General features: G+C 50.1%; 1 protein-coding gene across 1 annotated transcript in view; it reads left to right on the top strand.

The window, feature by feature from the left end:
* MGMT (O-6-methylguanine-DNA methyltransferase) overlaps positions 1–18,655 on the top strand; it is a 283,867-nt gene that overhangs the window by 227,126 nt on the left and 38,086 nt on the right. The window contains exon 3 of the mRNA XM_059899678.1: positions 11,490–11,650. Coding sequence (XP_059755661.1) covers positions 11,490–11,650 — 161 coding nt within the window. The remainder of the gene's footprint in view (positions 1–11,489; positions 11,651–18,655) is intronic.

Raw genomic sequence — 18,655 nt, 5'->3', positions numbered from 1 at the left:
GTGGCACATATATACAATGGAATATTACTCAGCCATAAAAAGAAACAAAATTGAGTTATTTGTAGTGAGGTGGATGGACCTAGAGTGTGTCCTAAAGAGTGAAGTAAGTCAGAAAGAGAAAAACAAATACCGTATGCTAACACACATATATGGAATCTAAAAAAAAAAAAAAACAAGAAGTGGTTCTGAAGAACCAAGGGGCAGGACAGGAATAAAGGCGCAGATGCAGAGAATGGACTTGAGGCCACGGGGAGGGGGAAGGGGAAGCTGGGACGAAGTGAGAGAGTGGCATGGACATATATACACTACCAAATGTAAAATAGATAGCTAGTGGGAAGCAGCCGCATAGCACAGGGAGATGAGCTCGGTGCTTTGTGACCACCTAGAGGGGTGGGATAGGGAGGGTGGGAGGGAGACGCAAGAGGGAGGGGATATGGGGATATATGTACATGTATAACTGGTTCACTTTGTATACAGCAGAAACTAACACACCATTGTAAAGCAATTATGCTCCAATAAAGATGTTAAAAAAAAAACCGCTTGCGGTGGGAGACGGCGGGATGGTGGGTGAGGGGCTCAGAGCAGCGGCTGTGCTTCACCGGCCCCGGCTCGGCCCCCTTCCCTGTCACGCGCTCTGCCTCTGCGACTCTCTGCGCCTTGGCGCAGCACACATCCCAGAACTCCCGGGGGGCCTGGGAGGGGCGCGCGTGTCCCTGCTTCCTGCTCCTGGTCGGACGGGTTTCCTCCACCGCGGACGGGAAGGCAGAGCCTGCGGGAACGTCTGCTGGGCCCTCTGTGTGCCGCGGGGGTGGTTGGGGGGTTTTTCCCACCGGGACCTCTCCCCACCTCCTTGTGGAGGCCTGGGAAACCTAAAGGAGAAACGGGTGCAGCGTGATCAGCTTTGACACCTGTGTGGAAGGGGGGGCGGGCGGTCGCCGGGGCTCAGCAGGCTGATGTGCGGTCGTGGAATGAAGAGAAGGCTCAAGTATTGGCTGTTTAAGTTCATTTTTCTTTGGTTTCATCTCAGTATGCGATTGATTGCCTTATATCTGGAGTGGAAATGGAAGAGCCACTTAGTTTTATGTCTTCGAATCTGAAACACTTCCAGGTTTTGACTGTGGAGTCCTGTCAAACTGAGCAAAATCGGACGTGAGGCCTGTTCCCTGGGCTTTAGCAGACTTTGTTACTCGGCAGTCCGCTACACAATCTGGAAAGGCAGAGCAATGTGGCTTTCACTGTTCAGAAAATCTTTGTGGATTCCACGCCCCCACCCCACCCAGGGGAATGGTTTTCAGCAAATTCATTGGAAAAATGGAATCTGAAATGCGGGTGTTTTTCAGTGCACATGCTGTGGTGGCACCGCTGCATCTTGTTTACACGTCCATTCAGGAGGCAGGTCCTGAGCACCCAGAAAGTGCCAGCTCGGGCTCCGGGGCTCGAGGCAGAGTTGGGGCCAGCTGCGTGACAGGGCAGGGCCCTCACTCAGACACGCACAGCAGCCTTGGAGCAGAGCTCGTCCGACTCCTCCGTGCAGCCCGGGTCCACTCCTGCCTTAGCACAGGGCCTGCCCTGCTGGCTTGCCAGACCGCCTGGGACGGTGCCCTGATCGCCCTGGGCTTTGCTTCCGGAGAATGAGGATGGGGGGTGATGGGCTGGGAACATTCTAAGACTTAGGCCTCTTGCCTGTGTAAAGGAACACTGTGTGTTGTGTGGACTGGTCATTGAGGCATTTAAACAGAAGCATGGCCTTCCTTTAAGGGTGAGGAGCAGTAATGCCAGTGGCCACTGTCTACGAGCCTGAGACCCTACTGTGTGGGCACCTAGTGTCTCTTCTTGGAAGCATCTAGAATATAACAGAACTAGATTCAACACTCAGATCCCCATTGTCTTTGAATGATAGGGCGACGGGCCTAGATTGTAGTTCTGGGGATCAGGAAGAAGTTAACAGAAGTTACCTAAAAATAAAAGAATAAATCCAAATGCTATCTAGTGCATATGCTATCAAGAATAGAGCATGTGAACGTATGGGCTTGTCATGATTAGAGGGACCGTTTGTTTCCATTTCAGAGAGATGAGCAAGAGTACTTCGATTTCATGGAGATGGTCCAGATTAAGGTCTTTGGAATCAAACAGACTTTAATTCAAATCCTGGTTCCATCCCTTACGCATTGATTAGTTGTTATGACATAACCTCTGGGCCTCAGTTTCCTCTTCTAGAACACAGAGATAATAATGCCTTCTCAGGGGTTATTGGGAGAGATAAACATAGAACAGTCTTTAATTCTGTGCGTGGCACATGTTAGGCAGTCAGTAAATAGCAGCTACGAAATTTTACACAAGGGTTTACCTTGAGTCATCTCCGTACGGTTGATCCTCAACTCAGTGGCTCCATCCTTTCCAAAGTGCCATGTTGTATAGTGAAGGTGTGATGCTGAGCAATAACTATGGCTGACCTCGACTGTGTTGTTGAGAGAGAGAGAGTCAGGATATGAAATTGCATGATAGAAAACCAGTCATCTTTTACCCATCTGACTACGTGCCCTAAGATGTCCCATCCTCGTGCTATTTACTTTTTCTCTTAACACTTGTTGTAGAGAGCAGAGGCCCTCTGACTGATGTTTCAGTTCGTCTGTGTCCCTAAAATTCTGTGTCCCAGAGCAGGGCCTTTTCCTCTCTTTCCTTAGGTGTCCGTGCATGACTTTGCTGGCAGGAGCACCCTGTAGCACGTAATGACCTTCCACATTGTCGTCCTCTCCTGGGGCACAGGCACTGGTTTCCTCACCTTGGCCAGGGACCCCTCTCTGCCTCTCCCAAGCCCACAGTGGCGCACGGCCTACGCAGAGCAGAGCAAGGCCACACGGAGTCTTTGAGGGCATCAGAGGGGCAGCCGTGGAGGGTGTACAGGTTGGCCTGGCAGAGCGAGACCTGACTGTAGAGGACGCTCGCAACAGGTGGCCACAGCTCGGGGCCACATGCATGGCAGTGTTAGCTTGAAAGACGCTCTCGGTTGACCAGATGCCCCACTTGAAATCTGCATCCAAAGATGAGACATTTGTAATTCTTATTCGTGGACTGATTTCTTCTGTGTTCTTCTTTTCTGGGAGAAGGGAGCAGAATGGTTGAATAATGCGAAGTTACCTAACCCCAGAATCCTTTGGGGAAAAGTACTCTTGAGGGAGTATCAAGAATTTGATGAGACTGATGGAATGACTCTTTAAACATTTCATGTTTTTACAGATAGTTTTCAACAAATGAACTAAATTCTTGACAGAATTGTAATAAATCTGCTTAAGCAGCAATATGATTAGGGTTTTCTATTCCATTTTTATGTTAGCTGTTATTTCTTTTTAAAACTATTTCATTGCCAACATGTAAGCGTTTTACTTGTTAGAAGCTAAGTTAAGCTGGGAAAGAGGAATATACCTCTCATATGTGTGTGAAACGTTAAAAAAGCTTCTTTGTTCACTGCTTCAGTGGTGAAAGTAAATGCAACATAGACATAAGGCTATTTGAACTCTTTATTTGCCACATTTACAATATTAATAACAGCATTTCTAGAAGTTGTCACATCAAGTAAAAGATCTTCATTCCAGGCTGTCTTTTGGGGCCAAATGGAGACTGCATGCATGCATTTAATAAATTGTAGTCTCAAGTAGTCATTTTTGTAAATAATTAGTTTCAGTGAAAGAATAAGTTAGCATATTGTATGCATCTAATGTTGCAAATGTACATACAGCAAACTTTGCTATTAATCAACAGTCAAGCACTGCAAGTGGGGTCTCATACATAATGAATTGTGCTTAAACCTCATGGGTTTCTTGATAGAAAAATAAAAGAAAACACAAGTGTAGTAAGCTTTTGAATAAAATTTAACTCGATTGCTCTGCATCCTGTAATTGTTTTGGAATCATTAGGGACCTGATAATTCATCTATAGTTTTGGGGTGTTTTTATCTTCATCTGTCAAATAGTAGAGATTTTTAATGATATGTTAAAGTGTTGATAAAATACGGTTTTCCTTTTAACAACTTGAACATTTAGGGGAGAAAGTAGATAGGCTTTTGTGAGGCATTCTTGTCTGCCAAGTATACTGTTTAAGTTGTCTCTTAAAAATATGTTTTATTATTGCTGATGTATTTTAAAGAAGCAATTATTTTTAAAAAAGAACAAACATACGGTTCTTATGACATGTACCTTATATGGGGAGGAGTTGAAAATTTACATACAGTTTTCTCTGTGTTCTTGGTGGGTGTTTTAAAGTACAACAGCGAATCCCTCTGTAGTCTTGCTTGGGTTCTGACATGAATTTGAGCCCCAGATTTTGAGGGCTTAGGATGCCCATTAAAAGCTGATACCCAGTTTAAACAACGTACCTATGGCCACCCTGACAGTGAGTAAACTGGGGCCCAGTTAACTTTAAACTGCCTCTTCCTCCTCCTCTCATTGACCTTGAGACACGAGCCATTGGTGGCCTGTGATAGGATCCTAACTGTAGAGTTCGCTTGCGGGGGAGGGTGTGATTGTGGGGTGGAAGGCATAAAAGCAAGGAGCAGGATTTATGTTCCTCTTGTTACGAACCACACAGTAAAACCTCAGTAAGGATTTGCCGAGCTGACCCTCGGAACTCCAGCTCACCCTCCTGTCGACTTCCCTGGAAGTTGGGAGTGTGCCACCTTCGGCCTGTACTCCCTTTTGTATGTTCCTTTGGTACAGAAACGTCTTTGAAAACAGACACTAAAATCAAACCCATGAAAGTCAGTTAATAAACTCATGTGTTACAAGTAGTAGGAGCTCTTGTCTCAGAGAATTAAAATCTACATATTATGTCTGTCCTTTTTATATAGACTCAGGTATGTTGCTGATACTTCATGCATGTTTATTAGTGTTCTCCCTTTTTTTCACAGTTGGGCACATGTTGCTCTCAGGGTTGTGTGGGAAATCAGCGCGCTAACACGTGAATCATTTAGAACAGCACCTGATAAACAGCAAACACTGCTGCCCGCGTTGTCATTAGCAGCAGGGAGGCTCCAGTTGTGTCCATAGATGAACCTCCACTGTCACGCCTCCTCTTTTTCACCTGTGACTTAGTTGTATCATTTGAGATCTGTGTTTCTTATTACTGGCATCAGCACTTTCTCCTTTTTCTACTCTGTGTCCTAATATAACTCTAGAATGTTCAAACTGCACAAACTCTGTCACACCCGCGTGGTGTTATTGCCCAAACAGCTGCTGGCCACCAGGCAGTGTCACGGAACCGTCACTTTCATTGTTCGCTCATCATGGCGATGGCGTGTGAAAGTCCCAGTCAGGCCGGGAAGGGCTCCTTCAGCACAGCCATCAGGAGGGCGGCAGATACCTGTCTGTTTTACCTTCACCTTCCCAGCCTGCCAAGTTGGACTATAAACCCCAAGTCAATACTCTTGCCAATAAGCCAGGTACTTAATGGATCCTGAGTAAATGCTTGAATGGAATCAAACCACTAAATTTGGTTGGAATATAGAGTTTAAAGCCTTTATTCAGCCTTCTCATTTAAAAAAAAAAAAAGGACTTTATTGAAAGCAGGTAGCATGATTTATTTGTCTTCAATCCTACCACTGGAAGAAAAGCATCTGAGCTTTAGCAAGAAGGTATAATTAAATGTGGGACACATCCATCAGATGCAAACGCGAGAGACTCTACCAGCCTCCACTAACTTGGACATAATTGTGTGTTTACCAGGGCTATCTAGCAAGAGTGTCCACATGATGTTTACAATGTCACCTCAACTGCAGTTTTAAGTTTCTGCAGTGAATGTGCACCTTCCTGAGCCTGTGAGGTGTGGCACCCCACTCTGGAGTTCCGGGGGCCCTTGCCCTCCACACCGAGTCCTGGAAGCCAGAGGAGGCGAGGCTTCTCATCCTCAGGGGGTCTGAGCTGCTGTGCGCGGCCAAGGCTATGGGCGCTTCTTGACGCTCAGATTGTATTGGAGAGTCCGTATGCTTCCTTGTGGACTAACCTCCCAGCCTTGCTAAAGGACAACACCTGGGTCACCCTGCCAGATTCCAGAGGGACTCAGAAGAATATGAGTCTTGGCATCTCTTTTCTTAGGTGACCCTCTGGCATCACCAGTTAACGTTCCTCAACCATAAGGCTGCTTCATCCCATGAAGAGAGAGATGCTGGAAAGGTACTGGGGCCACACAGAGAGTCTGGAAGGCACAGCCCTGCCAGTGCGCGGCGTGTTAACACAGTCTCCCCGCTGGGTGTAACGAATGGTGCCCGCCAGGTGGGAGGAACTCGGAACTTTGGGCCTGTTTTCTTACATCAAATGGGATTTAAGCCCAAGTACATGACATCTTTATGATTTTATGATCATTTTAGTGATTCTTTGCTGCCAGTGAAGTCTTGAGGCACCCCAAAATCCACACACCCAAACCTCCTGCCCAGCTGGGTGGGTTAAAGTGTTGAGCACATTCGTCGTGTGGGACAGACCGGAGGGCACAGAGCTGGGGACGCCCCTCCCACCTTCCGGGCGGCCTGCCAGGCGCGCAGCCATCCTCCATGCGGGGTTAGACCTTGAGCAGCACTTTCTGATGGCTTCAGCCAGCCTGGCGTCCTTTGCCCGCCACGGCAACTCACCTGCTGCCCAGCGGGTTCCTGGTGCTGCGGCACCTGAGCAGGCAGCCCTGCCCTCGCTAGCCCGGGCCGGCGCTCAGCCTCCCGGGGTGCGGCGCACCCTGGGGGAGGCCGGCAGAGCCAGGCAGGGCTTCCCGTGCGCGTGACCCTTGTCCTCAGGGCCATTTCATTTAAATTTGGCGTGGTCACCTTCTAGTCCTCCGCTTCCCCAGGTGTGATGCTGTCACTCTTCCTTCTCGCTCTCCTCCATGCCAGGGTCTTGAAGCGCAAGCCTTGTGCGGGTGGGATGGACGGTCTTCCTTTGATACCTTCTGTGCTCATGTATCTAATGCTGTGAAGTCTTGGGTTCTCCTAAGAAATCTAGGTAAGTCATCACTGCCTGCTTTATTGAAAACACTTCAGGGACTTCCCTGGTGGCGCAGTAGTTACGAACCCACCTGCCAATGCAGGGGACACGGGTTCGAGGCCTGGTCCGAGAAGATCCCACATGCCGCGGAGCAGCTAAGCCCGTGCACCGTAACTACTGAGCCTGCGCTCTAGAGCCCACGAGCCACAACTGCTAAGCCCGTGTGCCACAACTACTGAGCCTGTGCTCCGCAGCAGGAGAAGCCACTGCAGTGAGAAGCCCGCGCACTGCAACACAGAGTAGTCCACGCTAGCCGCAACTAGAGAAAGTCCACGCGCAGCAACGAAGACCCAACACGGCCAAAACTAAACAAAATAAATAAATTTTAAAACAACGACAACACCAACCAAAAAAAAAAACCACTTCCGAAGTTTGTTCTGGAGCATGTCACCTGCTTTTCTGTGTCCTGATTTGGAATGATGGACAGGTTTATGTCAAAACAAATCTGAAGTGCAGTTCAACACCAGAACGTTCTTTCTCCAAGCCCAGGGGGATGGGTCTTGCTGCTTCTCAGGGGTCACGACTCCAGGAGAGCTTCACACAGGGCTCTCCAACACACTGAGGTTCCGGGAGCGTCCCCGAAGGTGGTACACTGTTGCCCTGTTTGTTCTTACAGGGTCCTTGGGGTTGCCACAGTTGCATATTTCTTGAAGAAGCTCTCCATTGTTACGTTAAAAAGCTCAACAAAGCCAAATTCATTCTCCAGCCACTAGCCAGCCCTCTTGTGCCAAGTTTAAAAAAAAAAAAAGCGAAAGGGCTTCAGTGTCACAATATTGGCCTCAGGATTACTCTTTTTTTTTTTTTTTTTAAGATATTTTTGATGTGGACCATTTTTAAAGTCTTTATTGAATTTGTTATGATGTTGCTTCCGTTTTATGTTTTGGTTCTTTGGCCGTGAGGCATGTGGGATCTTAGCTTCCCGACCAGGGATTGAACCCGCGCCCCCTGCACTTTAAGGCGAAGTCTTAACCACTGGACCTCCAGGGAAGTCCCAGGATCACTTTTATTGAGGATGTCCTGGGAGGTCTCGGGGGGATTGCCCCTGATGTCGCCTCTGCACTGGCCCTGCGGATGTTGGGACGGTTTTCTCTCGTCTCCGTCTGCCGCGCTGGCTCTCTGGCTGCTCTCCTGGGGGCCGGGCTCCCACTCAGTGGTGCTTTCCGGAAGCAGTGGCCACAGGCCTGTGCATTTAGTGTTAGGTGAGTTGCTAGGCTCCCAGGGAGACGTGAATGTGGGATTTAAATGAGTGTGGGCCACGGAGCCCATAATTATCGGGGTTTCAGTGTTCGTGGGTAGGAAGCCTGGAGAAACTCCTCCATAATAAGAGCGGCCGTTAGTGACGCTGTGCTACTGTCACACCACAGCGCTTTCAGGGACGAGCAGAGCGAGGTTGGAGGAGAGGGCAGGGCAGAGAATAAATTTCATTTTATTGTAGAAATGGAAATTTGTGTCATGGCTTTAAAAATCTGGTTTTATGTGTGTGTTTAATGCCATTCATTTTAAATGTAGTATCATAAATCCTTACTTCAGAATCAAAGCTGTTTAATTACATTTCACCCATGAATAGTTATCTAATGCCAATAGAGAAAGAGTTAAAAAGGAGAACTACAGAGTAAATCAGAGGTTGAGATCTTTAGCACAAGCATAAAAAGTCAATTTAAGATGAATTTTACTACTATAAAAATTCTTCAAGTATCCTTTTAAGAGTGGGACATGCTGGGAAACACAGCTCACATTTCAGTTCCCTTAGCAACCCAGAGGAAACGACTACCAGCGTGGGTAGCGCCCGGGATGCCCACAGCTCCGTGGCCTTTGTTAGATACCCCTGAGCGAACCAGGGCATCTGAGTAAGAGGTTGTAACTCCCCAAGCAAGCAGGTCACTGGTGGGTACAGAGCCCCCTGCCTCCCAGGTTAAGATGCCTGTCTCCTGGACTGTATGCCCCCCACCCAGGGAGCCCCGTTTGCAGGGTGTGATGGCCGAGAAGGCCCCTCAAGGCCTGGAGACCACCCAGGCCTGTGTGGCACCCGTGTTTGCTGCCCTCCCCCACCAGCACCCCACCCCGCCCGGCTCTTCAGGAGGTGCCCTGCCAAGGTGGCTGGCGCCCTGGTCCTGAGGTGTCCCGGTCCCTCTCCTGCTTCCTGCGTGGGTCGAGGGCGGTGACATCTGCCCCTTAGCTCTGCTCACTCCCGGTTTGAGCAGGTGTCGCGCGTGGGCCACTGGGCCGCTGCCCTCTCACGGCCCCGCGGTGACGTGTGTGCTCACAGGGCTGCGTGTGCTCTGCTTTGTCCCCTACTTGCTGAGTGAGTAGGGGACAGAGCAAGAGAGTCACTGGGAATTTCTCTCTGACGTGGAAAAATATTTAAGCCAAGTACGGCATAGAAGTTCCCCACCTTTCTGTGGGCAGACGTCCTAATGGGGAGAGCAGTCAGGGCAATGAGAAGATAGTTTCCATCCCCAGAAGTGTCTCCAAGATGCCATTCTGCCACCTGTTCCACTAGACGCCGCTCTCTGCCTGTGGAGCGAGCCCCCATCCTTCAGGGTCTCCTGTTGACCAGGCCCTGAAAGGGCCCTGTCAGTTCAGGGCCAACCGAGGGCCCTGTCCATGGGGAGGCCCTCTCCCAGCAACCCCTAGAAGCTGGCAACTTGGAGAAGGCCTGGGCCTGCCCAGTCCAGCTGTGTTGCTGGCAGGATCGCCCAACTGGCCAGCTCTACAGAGCTGGGGTCTCAGTGGTCCCTCTCTCCCTGCTCATCTTGAAGGGCTCATTTCTTCTTTTCCATTCATTCCCTGGTTCCTTCCTTAAGGCCATTCACATTCACATGCTTAGAAAGCCTTCCCTGACCCACCTCTCATTCCATTGTGGAAGAGAGTGGATCCCATCCAAGGAGGCTTGTTTCTGGGAAGATCCAAGGACCTCTGGAGATGCTTAGACCTACAGAACACCGTGACTCAGAGACTGAGACCCCAGCACAGGGTTGTTTATGAGACGCTGCTTAAAGGTCTTCAGCTGCTCCCCGCTGCTTGCAGATGAAGTGCACACGTCTCTGAATCTGTAAGGCCCTGCACACACTGGCGTGTCTCTCCTCTCGCAGGTGAGGTCAGGCCTGTGTTCCCGGGCGCTTCAGCCACGTCCGTCCTACCTGTGCTGGGCCGCGTCGCCAAGCGGGTGTGGCCTCGCATATTCAGTCGGGCCCTCGTAAGGGTGGTGAGTGTACACTGAAGGAGGCGGCCTGTCGGTTGAGGCCTGCGTGACCGCCCTCGGGATGCTGGGGGGAGGCTTTTCCCACCTTCCCCCAAAAGCCTCAAGCTGCAGCCTCTGAGAAGGAGACTAGAGAAAGCCCGCCCAGCAGGCTGGAAAGTGCAGGGAAGCCTGCCGTCTGTGCAGGGCCTGGGAGGTCAGGAAGGAATGGCATCTGAAGAAATCCGACTTGGTGCCAGTGCTTCTGTGGCTGTGTCATTCTCAGAAATTAAAAGAAAAGCTGGATCCATCATAAAACTCGGGGGCTCAGAAGCAGCAAAAGTGAACCCTCTCCAGAGAGACGTTTTCTCAGTCCAGCGGAGCACGTTCCCTGAAAAGCGGCCCCTGCTGAAGGTGAGAAGTCAACTCCTTGAGGGGAGCCACAGGATCCCCAAACAGAAGGATTAGCACCCCGAGTAGAAGAAACAGTGAGACCATCCGAAGTGAGTCTAAGATGTGTTGGTTTAAACTCACGGAGATAAAAGGGAGTGCAGTGACCACAGTGAATGAACGAGAAGACTCAGAAGAGAACCAGATAGAAGTCCCGGGCACGGAAGTCACAGCGCTGCAACTGAAATGAGACTCGCAGAGGGACCAGCGCGCAGAGTAGACTCTCTGAAGCGTGAGACCCAGTGTGAACTCGGAGGGGGTCCCCCGGAAGCCAGCTCAAAGCCACAGAGCACATGTAACCGTGCTGGTCTGTCGTCGAAATGTGGTGGGAGGGGTGGGTTGCCTGCAGGCTAATTACTTTGAGGGTATCGATATTTCTGGAAAATATTTTTTAAGATGAGTACTTGGTGATTGTACAGATCAAAACTGATGCAGGTGATAGTCTCAGGAAGGGGCAGGCACACTCCCCCTGGAGTTGCTTCCGTGCTTGTCATCCTTGAGCCCTCACATCCCTGCTCTGCAGGGTGACTGCAGACGCTCAGCCCCAAATAGAAGAGCTCAGGAACCCGGTGTCCTTCCTGGGAACTGCCTCTTTCCAGAGATCGTGTCCTCACAGCTGGAGGTGGAAAGCGCGGCTTGGGGTGACCCCGGCCGCGGCCCCCGTCCTCCCGCCGGCACCTTTCTGCCGTCCTGGCGCCCGTTGCACACCTAGGCGAGACGTGCACACCTGCAAGGCAGCTACAGGCTGACCCATTTAGAGGCAGTGGGCGTGTTCTGTTTGCTTCTAGTCGTGTGGACGCTGGGCCTAGAGGCTGAATCAGCTCCTGTTATCTCTTTTGCAGCCCCGGGGAGGCCCCCGCTCCTCCCGAGCGGCCCGGAGGTCCAGAGGACGTGACGGAGCCCCTGGTGCAGTGTGCAGCTTGGCTGGGTGCCTATTTCCATGAGCCCGCGGCCCTCGAGGAGCTGCCCGTGCCTGCTCTTCACCATCCCATCTTCCAGCAAGGTCAGTACCTCGGCCGCCTCGCAGTGTTTGGTTCAGGGGGGCTGACCTCCCAGCTCAGGTTACTGACCACACTGACGTGGCGTTTTCGCATCGTCTGGACAGAGGCGGCGGTGTGGCCGCACTGAACGGATAGGGGAGCGCAGTCTCCACCCGTTCCAAGTGGTTGTGTTAGTTTTGGCACGTGGTCACGTAATTCTTGGCAAAGGCAATACAAATGATCCATGTAGATCGACTCCTGACTCTCGCTGGCTGAAAGGTTTACATGGGAACACATCTGAATGGCAGTAAGTTTTTCAATAAGCTTATTGTGAACTTTATCTGCTTGCCAACAGCACAGAGAACGAGGCTCATGCGTGGACAGCTGGCCACTCCATACACTCGGTCAGTGTGTCTTCTTGAATAAGTTTTCAGTTTAACCCCTCAAACTTACCGTCGTTAAAGATTGTATTCGCAAGGGATGAATTATTGTAGGGATGAACTTACTGTCTACATGCGGTGGGCTGATGGCACATAAAGTCTGCGATAACCGAAAAACACTTTCCCAGACGTTTCTTTGTAAGCTTTTGTTTGAGGCTTAATTATGGCAACTAAAATCATTCTAGACACATACCAGAGGTTTATTTCGCACAGTGATTTTTTCATGGTCATTTTAATATTAATGAGTATATACTTACATATAGATATATACATATAGATGCATACACTTAAGGAAAAAAAATTACCCTGAGATTTTAGATGAGGTAAATTTAAAGCCATCTTGAGTTTCAAAGTGGAATGCGCTCAGTAAGTTTAATGGTTCTAGTTGCTGCTGTGGTTTCAGCAAAACTGAACTTGAAGGTGGAGCAGGTTCAGGGAAGGCAGGTAGGAAGGTTCAAGCCAGGTGAGCTAATAGCTGAGTTGACTGACAAGGTCCGATGAGTGACCAGGTGGGACCCTGGACGTTTTTGCTCGTAATGAACTGAAGCTGAACACGGTACCACGTCAGCCCCCTTGCATCACGTAGGGCTGTCTCCAGACGGTGTCTTCCGCTGGGAGCCCCAGAACGTCTAAAAGGGCGTCTCTAGGTTAGGGCGTGAGAGCTGGAGTGGGCCTTTGCCCCACGCCCTACTCATGTCCAGAGACCCTCCGTTGTTGCCCCCGAGAATGGGGCCCTCGCGGGCTGAGGTGGTGCTGTGGCCGCGTCGCCCCCCCGCCCAGCACTGACCGCCTGCTCGGAACCAGCACCTCAGGTCGCCGGGCTGAGTCGAGGGTGTGGGTGACTCTCCTTGTGTGCCCCGCCCCCTTGCCAGGCTCAGGATGGGGGTCCTGCTGTGGGCTTGTTTTCTTGTTTTTTTTTTTTTTTTTTAATTTTATTTATTTGTTTATTTATTTATGGCTGTGTTGGGTCTTCGTTTCTGTGCGAGGGCTTTCTCTAGTTGCGGCAAGCGGGGGCCACTCTTCATCGCGGTGTGCGGGTCTCTCACTATCGCGGCCTCTCTTGTTGCGGAGCACAGGCTCCAGACGCGCAGGCTCAGTAGTTGTGGCTCACGGGCCTAGTTGCTCCGCGGCACGTGGGATCTTCCCAGACCAGGGCACGAACCCGTGTCCCCTGCATTGGCAGGCAGATTCTCAACCACTGCGCCACCAGGGAAGCCCTGTGGGCTTGTTTTTACAGTAGGGGCTTGGGAACCTTGGAACAGTGAACTCTTCGATCTCCTGTTGCCATTTGGGGGTTACTGCTCTGGCAGGAGCAGGAGAGAACTGGCCAAGCGGCTCTCCTTCTCTTTACATTTATCACATAAGTGAGCTGAAATTTAAGGGTTGGAAAATTTCAGAGCAGAGAAATTACGAAACCAACTCAGGAAGGATCTGTATGATCTAATGAGGGGGTCAGCAGCGGGTGAGCTTATAAAATCCTGAAGTCCTGTCCTCAGTGCTTGAAGAGAGTTGGGACCACTCTCACCCTGCCGCCCCCCACCTTCCCGGCTCTGGGCCCAAGCTTGGCCATCTCCTCTGCCAGCTGGTCATGGTCATGGTCATGGTCATGGTCATGGTCATGGTCAGTCTGGGCAACCAGGACAAGCTGCAGGTAGGCATTGGGGAAGGATGAAGTCCGTCCAGTCACCCAGTAGCCCATCCCCTGTTGGGCAAGCCCTGCAGTGCTGGTGGACACTCACTGCTGAGGCCAGGTCCCCTCCAGCTGGGTTTTGGAGTGAGGGCAGCCTCTCGCACCCCCCTGGTGGCAGGAGGTCCCCCAGGCTAGGCCCGCCTGCTGACAGTTAGTGGTTGCTGTAGGGCCAGGATTTCCCACGCAGCAGCATGTGCCAGCCAGGTGTTTCTAATTTAGCTCAATCGCACTTCCCAAGCAGGGCCCAGGTGTGGGGATTTTACATTTTAAGAAGGGAGGTGGTAGATGGTTGTAATATGATTGCTAACACGGAGTTAATTGGCACTAACCCCCAGATGTGGTGACACCCCTTTCTGTCCAGTGGTGGTTGGCTTTGCTCTCTTTCTTTCTGTCCCTTAGCCAGTGAAATTGTGGTGAGCGGAAAAGGCCCACGCAAGGAAAGTGCTCTGGCAGCCCCAGAGCTTCTAGAAGCTGTGAATCAACACAAGAAAAGAAACCTTTGCAAACGGGGAGGAATGGATGCGTTTATTGTGGAATAAATGCTTCCTTGGCAAATGCTATTTTCTGTGCATCTCAGATTTTGAACACGTTTAACATCCTTTTGGGTGTCATTTTTCATCATATTCCTCTGAGACTTAGAGCAGACCTCCCTGTTTCAACTTGGTTAGAAGCGTAGTGATAACTGAGCTCCTCGTTGAGTTGAGCACTTCCACAGGTAACTCCCGGAGCCCGGCCTGGAAGGCTCTGGCCTCTGCTCCGGCTGCGCTGTCTGTCCCACTACCCCGGGCCGGGCCTGGCCTGGTCTGCTGCCGCCCAAAGGCCCCTCAGCTCGGGCAGGGCCGCTCGTCTCTCAGGCTCCTTCCTCCAGATGACTGTGGTGCTCTCCGTCTATTTGTTTTGTTAGGCTGGTCACAAAACGGTGCTGAGTTGAACCATATGGAATTGCCATTTTGTAGGTTAAAACGTCAAATATTGGAAATTTCACATCATTCAACTTCTTAACTTGGAGGACTTCTGAAGCCTGAGTAGGAACAAGTTAATTATCTGGGTATTTCTGACAAGGAACCGTTGAGCTGTCCTCCTGGCCAGAAGCCCGGAGGGCCTGGGTGGCTGCCTTTTTCTTGGGCCGCGGCAGGTGGGGCTTCTCTGTGGGAAGGAGAGGCCGCAGGTGGGGGTGAGGTTCACGTGCTGTTGAGAAATGAAAGTGAAAGGTGAGTGTGCATAAGAAGTGTTCTAATTCCTTGTGGGATTGGTGTTTTACTCATTTAATTTCAAAAACAAATTAATGTTTTGTTTTCTGAGTTTTGTGAAGGGAGTTTGTGTTTTGCTAATGAGCTAGCTGTCCGCAGTGAAGCATTTAGGGAGGTTGGGTCCTCCCTATAATATAGCCTCTTAAAAAGGTCAGGTTTGTTTATTTTGAATTCATTTTTCTCCAAGAAATAGTTGTTTAATGAAGCCATGATTCCTGAAATAAATCTTACTGTTTCTTTCATAATAAACTATCATTTAAACTTATTTTCTGTGAATACTCCCTCAATTCTTTATATTTACTTACAAAAAAACTTTAGCTTCTTTGTATAATATACATCTTAATACTTGTAGCCTTAGAGATCGATGGCAAAAGCCGTTGGAATGACTAAAGAAGCACTGTGCCGAAAACAGTATTTCACAATGAGTTCAAGAACAGCAGGCCTACAAAAAGCTAAGATCTGCTTTCAGACCCAGAATGTGTGTGTGTAGACGCTTCCTTCCCTCTGCCCCTGAAGACCCTCCTGGCAGGCGTGGCCAGGCGATGGGCGGCAGGGCTGCCAAGCGTGTGGCTTTGTGCTTTTCCTGCCAGGCTGCAGTGCCCTCGCTGGGGAAGTGCCTGGCCTGTGCTGAGGACACCACAGGAGGCTGTCCCCGGGCGGGTGTGGAGGCCCTTGACTGCCCTCCCTGTGCCGTCTCACACGTGACGGTTTTCAACCGATGAGTTCTGAGTTTTCTTTTCAAAGTGACTGCAACGTTCCCTTTTAAATGAAATATTTAACACTTTAATAATTCCTTCGTCACAGCTATTAGCTTGTAGCTATGAAATCCAGCTGCATGACAGTAGTAAAATCTGCATTTTTTTAAAACCTGCTGGCTAGAGGGAAGTTTCTTTGCAACTTCTATTTCAGAGACTCTGTAAGGAGTCTTGTAATTCTGTATCCCTGTCGAACCCTCTTTCAAAAGGGCCTCTAGAAAACCCTACCAGTCAGTTAGGGGAAGGGCCCTTTCAGGGCGAATGAATTAATTTCCCCACTGTGTCCTAAATGTAGTCCCACTGAGCCCCCTTCGTTCAGTGCCCTGGAGGCCTGCTTTGGTGTTCCTGTCGCCTTACACGCCATAAAGCCCGCCCAGTCAGCCTTCGGAGGGTGTTGCAGCGGAGAGGGGAGCGTCTTCTCTTAGGCTCCCTTCTAGGTCCACAGCAGGAGGCAGCTTTGTGCTTTCAGGCAGTTTGTACTGATATTTTTCCTGAATTTAAAAAAAAAGAATTACAATTTAAAGAGAAAATAGCTAAAATAGGAGAAGAATTACGATTTAAAGAGAAAACAGCTAAAACAGGAGACGCTTTACAGGTTCTGGTTGATATAGCCATCGCTGTTCCCCTGTTTTTCAAATGAGGGCTTATAAAAATTGTTGACCTTGCTGAGATATTACCTGGTGGGGCTGGAAGGTTTATAAACCTTCCGATGCCCCTTTACTGATTAGAACAAGCTAAGGCGTGCACTTAAATTAAGTGGGAAGGAAACAGCTGGTGAGAACGTACTTCTTTCAACCCTAGAGCTGCTGAGCTGCTTTTCAGGGCTAATAGACGTGGAGATCTGGCTCTGTGGCCTTCTAAGGCTGAGGCTGGGAAAGGTGAAATGAAAAGGCCAGATCAAAAGCCTGAGAGCGGGTGGCAGGCCATGGAGCTCAAGGTGCCGGGAAGGTGGTCGGAGGTCTCGAATCGATAACAGGAGGCCACTGCCAGGAGCGGCCCATCACCTCTTTCATGGAGAGTAAAATCCAGTGTGTTTTTGTAGTTTAGAACCATGAGAGAAAAGAGAGAAGTGGGAATGTTTATGAACAAGAGCAAGGCAGGACTTGGTGAAAGCAAAGGATCCACGGGGTGTAGCGTGAGTCCTGGGGGCGACAGAGGTGGGGAGCAAGCTGCCTTCCTCATCAGGATGTTCGTTTGTTTGCTGCTGACCCTTCAGGGCTTCATTAACCTGTCTCCAAGAATCCCTCCCCGCTAGGACCAGGAGGCCGGTCCCACGCCGCCGTTCGTCCCTTTGCGGAGCCGTTCAGGAGAGCCCGGCTTTCCTCCAGGCGGCCCCTCCATCTGGCTCTCGCGGGAGCCAGCAGCTGCCACGCGTCCCTTTCCTAGTGGACGGGAGCATCTTCATGGGCTCGTCACCCTCTCCCGCCTGCCTGGCCCCTGCCCTTATTTGAGTGTTACATCCCTTCCAGCCCCTCAGTGGAACAAAAATTCGATTCCCAGAATTCTGTGTTCCAGGTTGAGGGTTTCTCTGGGTTGGGGGCTCCCAGCCTGGGCAGAAGGAGCGTCATTTCAGCAGGTGGGACTGTGGGAGGCCGGCCCGGCCAGCTCAGAAGCAGTCAGTGCGCTTCGCTAGGAGCTCTTCTTCTCAGCTCATAACAGCCTTCCAGTGTACTGGGAAGTCCACGGGCCAAAGAGCCTAAGGTTCCGATTATGTCTGAGGTTCATTATTTTTTATATTTTATTTTTATGCAGTTTCCTGCCTGGCAATTGTCATTAGGACTTGTTTATTCTTTGTACTGTGTAACCACATCTTGAACTAGGAGAGAGTCTTTGAAGTTTCAACTATGACTCGTTCAAGCAAACAGCTTCTTCAGGTTAGTCTGGTAGCTCAGGCCCTTCTTCTGGGAGGGTATGTATCAGAATGCTCTAGAGAGCTTGTTAACAATAGCATGCCTATAATTTCTAAAATCTTACAAGAGGCAACTATATATATATACACACATACACACATGTGTGTGTGTATCCATACACACACACATGTATATGTGTGTATATGTAGTATATGTACCTATGCGCTATTTTGAGCATTATTGCCTTTAAAGGAATTTATTAAAATGGATCTAGCTCTTCTAAGTGCTTTTGCTGCGTGCTTCACTCTATACGAAGGTTAACACTCCTAATTTAATAATGATTCTGTTTGAGACGTAACTGCATATTTAAGAAGCGTTTTTGCTGTTGTAATCAACAGCTTAAATAAGTTCTAGGTTGCGTGTGCCTGTCTCCCTGCCTTTGGCGCTTTGCACGTAGCCAGGTGGAAAGGCGGGAGAGCCCGTGTATCCTTCACCTTTGAGTTGGAAAGACTGGGCAAGACAGGCGGCACGTCCACACCTCCATTGCCGGGTGTGGACGCACATCGGGACGATGCCCCCCGAGAGCCTGAAGAGCCTCGCCAGGTGCCGGCACGTTGCCGGGATACCCCAGGGTAGAATGTCGGCACAAAGCTAACCAGAGCCTTCAGAAGGCGTCCCGACACTTTGGCCAAAAATGTGTTTTTTCTTTGAAATAGCCAGCTGAGTGAAGCTTTAGATTCTTCTGGAGACCCATGAGCAGTGGAAGTGGCCATTAGAGGGGAGAGAGGTTCTCCAGGTTCTGGATGCTGACCTGATTCTCCGCATACCTAATGTGGAACTTGTCCTGGGACCGCGGTGACAGAGTGTAAATATTCACATACCCGACAGTCGCCTTACACTTACCTTAGGGAGAAAGCGTAGTAAAATGCCCGCCCCCCTCCTGTTGGGGAGAATTTAGTCTGTCCATACCAGCTCCTGAAGTGCCGTCGTGGCTGGAACAGAACCACAGCCTGCTGGTCTCCGAGAAAATGCCTGGTGTCCCT

Source organism: Balaenoptera ricei, chromosome 16 (assembly GCF_028023285.1).
Source record: "Balaenoptera ricei isolate mBalRic1 chromosome 16, mBalRic1.hap2, whole genome shotgun sequence".
Taxonomy (NCBI): domain Eukaryota; kingdom Metazoa; phylum Chordata; class Mammalia; order Artiodactyla; family Balaenopteridae; genus Balaenoptera; species Balaenoptera ricei.
Note: the sequence above shows the minus strand (reverse complement) of the source record. Positions and strands in the feature narration are given on the sequence as shown.